The sequence below is a fragment of the Nematolebias whitei genome, chromosome 10 (assembly GCF_014905685.2).
Source record: "Nematolebias whitei isolate Nwh7 chromosome 10, NemWhi1, whole genome shotgun sequence".
In the NCBI taxonomy this organism is placed as follows: Eukaryota; Metazoa; Chordata; class Actinopteri; order Cyprinodontiformes; family Rivulidae; genus Nematolebias; species Nematolebias whitei.
In genome coordinates this window covers 35,118,280-35,127,810 of record NC_056507.1, presented here as the reverse complement: position 1 = coordinate 35,127,810, position 9,531 = coordinate 35,118,280, and the positions used below count along the sequence as shown (strand labels likewise).

General features: G+C 38.9%; 1 protein-coding gene across 2 annotated transcripts in view; it reads right to left on the bottom strand.

The window, feature by feature from the left end:
- Positions 1–2,340: 2,340 nt before the first annotated feature.
- Positions 2,341–9,531, bottom strand: part of LOC119416397 (neuronal cell adhesion molecule) — a 33,410-nt gene continuing 26,219 nt past the window's right edge. The window contains exons 24-27 of one of the 2 annotated variants that reach the window (XM_037683637.1): positions 9,261–9,413; positions 8,556–8,687; positions 8,202–8,280; positions 2,341–3,339 (exon numbers count right to left, since the gene is read on the bottom strand). In XM_037683637.1, the coding sequence (XP_037539565.1) occupies positions 3,093–3,339; positions 8,202–8,280; positions 8,556–8,687; positions 9,261–9,413 (611 nt within the window). In that variant the 3' untranslated portion in view covers positions 2,341–3,092. The remainder of the gene's footprint in view (positions 3,340–8,201; positions 8,281–8,555; positions 8,688–9,260; positions 9,414–9,531) is intronic. The other variant, XM_037683638.1, reaches the window with a different exon arrangement.

Genomic DNA, 9,531 nt, shown 5'->3' with positions numbered 1-9,531 from the left:
TACTTTTCACCCTGATTTCCACCCTGTTAGATCCTCGTTCCACCCTGTTTGGTTCATAAACCTAACAGGGTGGAATTTTTTTTAGCTAATCTTACTGTAGCTCTTTATGTGGTCAACATTTAGCTAGCTAACCTTCAACAGAATAACAAACCTTTAATCGTTACATCTAATATGTTGTTTTTAAAATTCTACTGAATAAACATTTTCCACAATTTATCTTAACAGGGTGGAACTTTAAGGTTAACTCATACAGGTTTAATATATTAAAGATAAAAAAAAATTAAGAAGAGAGTGACAGTTGAAGCTTATCTTGTTCTCCATGGTTAAAATTCCTTCAAAATCAATTGATGTCACTTCCTGTAAATAGCTTTTATGGAATTGTAGTCTTTTTGAAGGCAAAAGGAAACATTCTAACACGGTGGAACGTTACTACTGGGACATGTAGAATATGTGAAAATATCAAACAAGAAAAATAGTTCCAACAGATTCAATTGCATAATAAAATAAGGTTTAGTCCAGTCAATCAAAATATTGAAGACATTTTTTTATTTTATTTTATAGTTTAAACTTCTTGAGGAAGTCTATTACACTGCACTGTGGACACAATGAAATTGAGCATGTGTGTCACCAAAAAGGTGTGTAAAGTACAAAATAATATTTTAAATGTATTTCATTTATATTTGAATGATGGCAAACATCTAAATGTATAATTAAAATACTTTGTTATAAATATTTGGCACATTTTAGAAAAAATCAGGGTCAGAGAAACATGAGGACATGAAATGTTGCCGCAAAAAAGAATCACAAAACAAGAGCACATCACCCCTGTTTTAGAATCATTACACTGGCTCCCAGTTTGTTTAAAGATCAATTTTAAGGTCCTTTTATTTGTTTTCAAATGTTTTCATGATCTCGCCCCACAGTATCTGTCCGACCTGCTCCAGCCATACGTTCCCTCACGCTCCCTCAGGTCAGCAGATCAGCTGCTGCTGGTCGTTCCAAACAGGAGGCTGAGAGGTGACTGAGCGTTCTCAGTCTCTGCCCCTAAATTGTGGAACAAACTAGTTTTGTATGTTAAGAAAGGTGGACTCACTTCCTGTTTTTAAATCTTCCCTGAATAAACTTTTTTTTCTCTCTTTGGCTTTGAACTCAGCTTGAAATGTTGGTTTTAATGTTTTTAAGTTATTTGCTTTATTGTTTTTACTGTTTGCTGATTTATGATTTTAACAGTTCATTACTTTCACGGTTTCAGTTGATTTTATGGGCTTTATGCTTGTTTGGGTCAGTGTACAGCACTTTGGCCAACGGTGCTGTTTTAAAGTGCTTTATAAATAAAGTTGTACTGTATTGTTGCAGGAGTGCAAGAAGAAGAAAGAAGGTAAGCTAACGCTAGCTAATGCTGGCTTGTTTACAGCTGTTTGAAGTCACACATACAGCCGGACCAGTAAAATCTTTAGCACCAGTCGGCCCCCATGAAACCCCGGGTTACTGGGTTGTTAAATATGAACCAGACTGCCCAATGCAAAGACTCAAAACCTGGTCTCGAACCCAGGCTGGACTGACCCAAGCCATGCTGGGCCTTACAATGCAAAAGACCTATAACTGGAGGAACACTTGATCTCATGCTGCAAAGCAGTTATTAGCCCTCGCACCTAAACGTTCCACGGTAAAGCTGCTGTGGATGTTAACTTGCTGCAAAGATGTTCTTTATTAGATATTTATTTCCCCTTGCTATTAGTGAAATGAGTGTCGGCTGCAGAGCATCCTGAAAGAGCAAATCATTTCTTTATGGGCTTTCATTGTCAGTGATGGCTACAATATGTAGCACTAACTGTGCAAAGACAGAATAACAATGTCTGTATTTGTCAAGAAAGGACTTTATGAGCTAAGAGTCAGAAAACATGAAGCAAATTGTCATTTATTTAGCTGTTGTAGTTTCTGCAGCCAAAATGTCATACTTGTACTAAAAAAAAATAAAACTTACAATTGAAGGGGAAAAATGTCAGTACAAATCTGTTTCTTAAATACAAAACTGTCAGAAAAGCAGGAATAAAATGGTAATGAGTAAAACCAGTACAAATTTATAAGTCTGCGCATCATGATGTTGATGAAAGATACCTAAGTTATAATAATTAGAAAAACAATAATTTATGTATAAAAAAATCAGTCCAGTTAGTTGCATTACAATGTACAATTTGCACAGCAAGAAAAAAAATAGCAATTACTTTTATGTATATATTTTCTACAAGTAGTCTACATTTATTACAGCCCAATAAACAAATGAAACCAATTCATGCACAACATTGCCACTTATTAACTACCATATATGATGCTTGTCCCTGTACAATCAAAGTATTTACAACAAGGTCTTAAGAAAATAAAACTTGATGCAAGTTAAGAAAAAAGAACATCTTCATCCCACCCAAAGGCCCTCAGCGTTAGTTGGTACATATGAACAAATGCTGCCTAATAAAAACTGAAAACAGTGATGTCTGACACACACACATGTTGACACACACTCAGGTTTCCATTCATTAATACACTGCAGATATAACATCAATCACCTTTTCGTGCACCGTAAGAAGCTTAAAACAACGTTTAGAGCTGATTCATCGTGAGCGTGATAATTCACAGAGGAATCAAAGTTCCCGTCCAAAATGTCCTCAGGTGGATCTTCTTGGATGTGACACCTGCAGTCCCATTACTGTCTCCGTTCTGGTACATGAACTCAAAGAAACGAGTCTTAAAAACTGAGTGATTGTGTGGAAAGGCACAAACTGCTGCAGCAGCACTATGGGAAGCTACTGCGCTGTCAGCATTCCCTGTTGGCCTTCAACTGAGCTCAATAAGCAAAGGTCACGTGCACAGAAAAAACACATACACCGTGCTATAACAGTTTCCAAACATCTCTGTAAAGAAGCGAAAGCATAAATATCTTCCGATGATCTTTTTGTTTCTTGGATCATGTACGAATGCAGACGGGGTGTATGATCAAGAAGCCATGCAGCGCAGGGGAAGGGGAGATGTTTGGGACTGAGGAGGATGCAGGCAGTCCGTGCAGCACACCATCCTGCTCTGCAAGCACCAATTAGCTACACAAAAGAGTTCAAGGAGTTCATGGTATTTATAGGAGACGGGGCCTCCGAGCTCTCAGGGCCCTCAGCATTGTCCCTGCAGGAGCTCTTCCCACTATACTGGCCAATAAAGGAGCCGTCTTCGTTGAACTGTCCGTCTCCTCCTTCCCCGTAGTCAACTAAACTGTCGTCACTGTCGTCTCTCTTAACTGTGCCGTTGGACGGTGTGCGGCTCCCCTTTAACGGTTTATGGTCCTCATTGTCACTGAGGGAGAAAACATGCAGACGTTACAGGTGAGATGAAGTGACTGATGCAACAGGTAGGTTAGTGAGAACTTCTTTTTTTGTTTTAGATGGAGCATGCAGCTGCCAATTATTACTTATAACCATGAGTGTGGAAAATAATGCTCTATACATTTTAGCTTGACTTGCTCAAAGTCTACAACTGAAGCAACAAAAAAGTTGGTATGTTGTGTAATATGTCTATATATACATATATATATATATATATATATATATATATAAAGAACAGAATGCAAATCTCCATCCATCCATTATCTTTATCTGGTTCTTCCTTTCTGGGTCACTGGTGCCCATATCCAGCAGTCACTGTGGACAGGTCTTCAGTCCATCACATAGAGACAGACAAGACAAACAACCATTCACTCTCTCACCTAGGGACAATTTAGAGTTACCAATCAGCTTAACATGCATGTTTTGGTCTGTGGGAGGAAACTGGAGTACCTTGAGAAAGCCCATGCATGCACAGAGAGAACATGCAACCTCCACCCAGAAAGGACCCTGGACCAGGATTTGAACCAGGGTAACCTGCTCGCTGAGAGGCAGCAGCTCTACCCGTTTCACCACTGTGCCTCTGATCCCACTTTTTAAATTGTTGCTGCCATGAAATTCAAAATTACCCTTTTAATGTACTTCTTTATGTTTAAACTTTTGATATGTTTACTATGTTCAATAAAGAATAAAATAAAGGTTTATTAAATTTACTAAGTGTTGCATTCAGTTCTTTAGGAGATTTTACACAATGCACCAACTTTTTCAGTTATGGTTGTAAAAATAATCACGATTACATGGTTTCCATCAGGCAACAGGGGAATAAAGTTAAAGCAATCATACTTTGTTCAAATTCCCCATGAAACCAAATACACAAGTGTGTGACCAAAGCATTGCCCCCCCCCCCCCCCCCCCCCCCCCCCCCCGGCTCCCAAGACGGAAGTTGTGATGACAAACAGAAGATCCGGTGCAATGAAGTGAATAAAACTTGTAAAGCAAGTTTTCAGCCACACATCCCTTCCCCAAAAGCAAGCATGAGAGAAGTCACAAGTTGCATGAAACAATTGCAAAGAAAGTTTTCTTTGGCTCTGATAAAAACATTCCATGAGGTAAACGTCAGTAATGTATGAACACAAAGCCTTCATAATGTCCAGTATTTTTTTTAATGAAATAACGAATCGTTAAAAAATCTCCAAGAAGACGAGTGGCGCCATGAAGCCACAGATAATAGAACATGATTTTAACAGGCACTGAACATGATGAAAGCTTCATGATCAAATATTAAACTGGATGTTTTTCTCCACAGTGACTTCAGTATCTACAGCCCCCCCCCCCCCCCCGCCCCCCACCCTTACCTTTACTCACACCTACACTCTCGAGACCAGGTGAGGACGTCTCACTGAAATCCCACACATACAACCACTCCTACAAAGTGTTTTACAACTTTTCGTGCACGTGTGGGAAGATGTGAGGTTTGTAGATTAGTGACATGCAAAGAACGGATCAGGTGAGTAACATTGGGTTTTTATTGGCTTATTTTTAGATGTCCTGCTTAGAAAAACAAAGATGGGAAAGAAAAAAAAAAATCCCTCACAAAACAGGTGTATTAAAAAAAAAAAACTAGAATATTGTAAAAAAGTGCAGTTTTTTTGTCATTCATTTCAGAAAGTGAAACTAAATTAGATTCATTAAACACAAAGTGAAATATTTCAAGCTTTTGTTTTTGTAATTTTGATGATTATGTGTTACAAATAATAAAACACCAACATTCAGTGTCTCAGATGATTGGAATATTGTGAAGGGGTTCTTGAAATGTTTCACTCTATGTGTAATAAATCTATGTAATATTTTAAGTTTAACTTTCTGAAATGGCTGACAAAAACAAATTGTACTATTTCTCAATTTTTTTAGATGCCTCTGTAGTTTGTGGACTGGGACTGGTGATTTATTTAATCTGTTCTGAGTTGGTGACCGGTGTTTTCATCCAATCTTTAGTCAAAAAAACCAGAGGTTGATGCCATTCAACATTTTCTTATTATTTTTAATAATTTTTTATCCTATAAAAGATCAAAACCAATAATAAGCTGGTGCCACTAAGCTCATTTTGCAAATTGAGCTTACTCAACAAAGTTATACACTTTAAGATGCTGTTCCAAAACCAGTTCAAACACGTTTAAAGTGAACTTTGCAACTTCATACCAATAAATGTTATTTATTCTAGTAAATTAATTCTACAGAATAACTGGTTTATGTAAGAGATAGTTCAGATCTTTAGTAGAATTTTGTGCTCTTTAAACGACTGTACTTTGCAGAATTTGGACTGGATCGATGAGCTAACAGCTGCTCTGAGCGATGTCAAGACCAAAGACTGCTGTTGTCTTATTTATTTTATTTTGTGTTTTCTTTCTCTTTCAGCTGCTCCCTTCTTCAGGGTTTGCCACAGTGAACTAACTCGCACGAAGACTTGATTTTTTATTTATTTTAAGCCAGATGCCCTTCCTGATGCTCCACAGCCCTCTGTTTGGAGCAGAGAGCTGCCATCTAGGGCACCCAGGGGAGAAGATGGTGTGGGTTAAGGGCCTTGCTCAAGGGCCTAGAGTGGGGCCAATGAGGCAGGTGTGGATGGTTCACTTTTCCCACCCACATTTTGATGTTGTCGATCTGGGGGTTGAACCGGCGACCTTCCAATCACAAGTCTACCTTCTCTAACCTCTGCGCCACCACTCCCTCTGTTGTCTTATTGATGTAGAGAAGTTGTTTGTTCAGAAGGCCCCATGTTGGGCACCAAAATGTAGTAGATTTTTTTACTTTGTTTATTTAATCATTAAATAAAAACAATTTTCACATTTTGACTTTGATTGACAGCAAGAACAGCACAAGAACGAAAGGAAAAATTCCTCTCTCAAACTAGCCCTGATCACTTTTATATCCTAAATGTACATCAGAGGCTTGCATAAACATAAGCTTGTTATTGCAATGTTGTCAAGCAGACCTTATCTCTGGCAGTGTGCCCAGACTTCTGACACCTGGTTTTCTTCCCATAAGATAAACACGTTTTCCTTTCCTGAAATAGGAGATAAGTTTGACCCAAAACATTTCGTAACAGTCTGCACCCTCGCGGAACCTTCTGAACAAACAATTTATCTACTTCATTATAACAGCTCTTATCTTTAAAACATTCACAGCAGTTCATGTGAATTCTATTGCACAAACATTAACACCACCGCCAATTTCACATCACACTGTTATTCTGGCATCTTTCTGCCAGAGGTGTCCCAACCAGCATCAGAAGGGCTACAGCTAGCTGCTGCTGCTTGTGTTTCAGAATTATATAAACATTTGTAAATAGCTTCTTAATGAATTGATGCTTATATAAATATGTGTAACGTTCAATTCCATTCAATTCAGTTTATATATATAGCGCCAGTTCACAACAAAGTTGGCTCAGGGCACTGAACAGAAACATTCACATATATAGAAAAGCCAATTAGTAAAGTTCTCTATGTAAGGAAATTATTGAAATGAACCAGTACGAACCATTAGCTCATCAGTCTGGTTTTAATTAAACTATTTCTCAAAACTGAGATCAAGCAGACCATCTACAACAGGTAACATATTCATTAATTTTAACCTTTCCACACAACCTCACTTCAGGAGTTTTAAACAGTTTCTTCAACAAAATCTGATGCTGAAAACAGCCACAAATTCATGGACTCCTCTCCTAATAACTTGGAGAAGCTGATTCTAAATAATATTGTGCATTTTAAGGAGATTTAAAGCTTCTGCAGTGTAGAAGTGCATCTTTGCAGCTTATGTTGAAAAATGTAGTTACACTTTGAATGTAAACTACACATAATGTTGGGCAACCATGCTGCAGGTTTGAACCTTTTTTCAGAATTTCGAGTCATGACAGAAACGTAGAATAAGAGCACTCTTTATGAACAGAAACTGACCGTCAGTAACAGCAACAACCAGCTCAGAGTTGACAGGCGTCCCTCAAACATGCTTTTAATGTCACATTGCAACCATTTGCATTTCTATAATGCATTTCCATTCAGCACTTTATCTAAAGCAAAATGACTGTTGTCGATCCGTGCATAATATATATATGTATATATAATAACTGCATAAAACCAATTTAATACTTTTGTTTTAATACAAAAAGGAATATCATACAAAATATAAAAGCAAGACTATCTTATAAATTGATTTTTAAAATCAAAGTGGAGAAATGATGGATATACAGAATAAAGTGCTTCTTCTTTTTGTTCTGTTTTTGAACTTCAGCGTGTGATTGGAGAAGCAGCCCACAGAGAAGATGTAACGGAGTAACTGCTGGAAGTCAGAAGTTTAATGTTTTTCTGTCCTTTCAGCTCATGTAAGCAGAAATGCATGAAGCAAACTGTTAATACAATGTTTTCTACATGATTAGCTTATTATCTGAGATTAAATCCAATGCTTGAAACAGCTTTATATTTTGCAACAGTCACAGTTCAACCTTTGAAACAATGAATCTCTTAGACCTGAAGAATCCTGCTCCTTAAATGATTCCACACTCTCATGATGTCCAACATCAGTGGCCAAGACATCCCACAACCCAGATAAAAAGTCTTGTGCTTCTTTGTAGCAGAAGGTCAGACTGAGGATACTTCATCCCATCTTTGATGGATTTGAGTGATTTAGTGGTCAGCTGGAACGTTTGAGAAGAAGAAAGGGAGTGAAGCGTTGCAGGCCCAGTCAGAGAGCGATCTGGGCCAGAAGTGGGCGCAGGGCCAGGATTAATGGTTAAAAATGGAGGCTGCGGGGGGCTCGGGAAGCCAGAGCGTCTTCTCTCACCTGTATTCCACAAAAGTACACTCATCGTCTTTCATTGGCTGGAATTCAGGGTCTGTGTGTGCGTCCTCTTTCTCTTTGACTGGAGAGATACAGAAGGCAGTTTAGGTAAACGTGTACTATAAATATACTAAAGCAATGATTTTTATTTTTTTATAAAAGCGTACTGTAAATATGAGGGAAAATGTCCCATTAAAACAACATGAGAAAGATGTGGAAGTGATCTATGTCCTTACTGGTAAATCAAACAAACACAGTGAGACCAAAACCAGCTGAAACAATCTATTTCAAAGTGACGTTTAAAGAAAACAGAAAGCCTCACAGCCTTGGTTTACTTGTGGGGATGTTTGTGCTCACCGGGATATTTTCCTCCTTTATTTCTCTGAATGAAGCAGATAATGAGAAGAATCAGGATGAGCAGTGCGATGGCGCACATGAGGCAGATGAACCATCCCTGAGTGGCGATGTCCACCTGTCTGCTCGCCACAGCTGGCCAGAGAAGGACAAAAAACAACATTTTCATTACTGGAACCCAAGTCAACTCTTTATCAGCGACAAGAAAAAAGATTCCTAACTGAACGCAGAAAGGGTTGTTGGACATTACTCTGACAGGTATGAAAGCTATTAGTTATTTCAGTTTAAGGCTGGAATAAAAAGTGCACATGCTTAAAGGTAATCTTGTTAGGCGAGTTAGAAATCTATAGGCTTTTAGCAGCAAGGACTCAGCTGTGTACAAAATCAGAGAAGACAAGTGCACAAACACTAAGATGCACACAGAGACAACGTTTACACACAAATGGGCTCGTTTCCTGTGAGTGACGTTAAGTTAGAGATTAAAACTCTGAAGAACTTCTACATTTGAACATCCAAACTAAGAGATTGAAAACTCTGCACTGACGATAATTAATCAGGACATAAACCAGAGAGTCATGCACGCTGCTACACGACGTCACTACTGTCAGATTAAACAACAGCTCAAATGGCTAAACGTTCTGCATAAGCGCCGCGGTGCGAGGCCCGGCTCAGACCACAGCAGAGGCTTCATCCCAACAAGTGCCTCACCTGGGACCGTGACAAAAAGCTCTTCAGAGTGGAGCGGCTGGTCGCGGTGACCTATGGCCACCACGCGCACCCTATAGGGGAGGCCGACCTTTAAGCCAGTCAGCTTAACGTTCTCAGAGCCATTCACGAGCTCTCTCTGCCACTCCTCTTCACCTGCAGGAGGGACGTTGATGAAGAGAGGCATGTTGGAGGGGGTGAAAGACACTTTTCAAATGGACCATGGTGACTGTGACATGATGAGCTATGTGGTTGATCACAACATCCACCCATG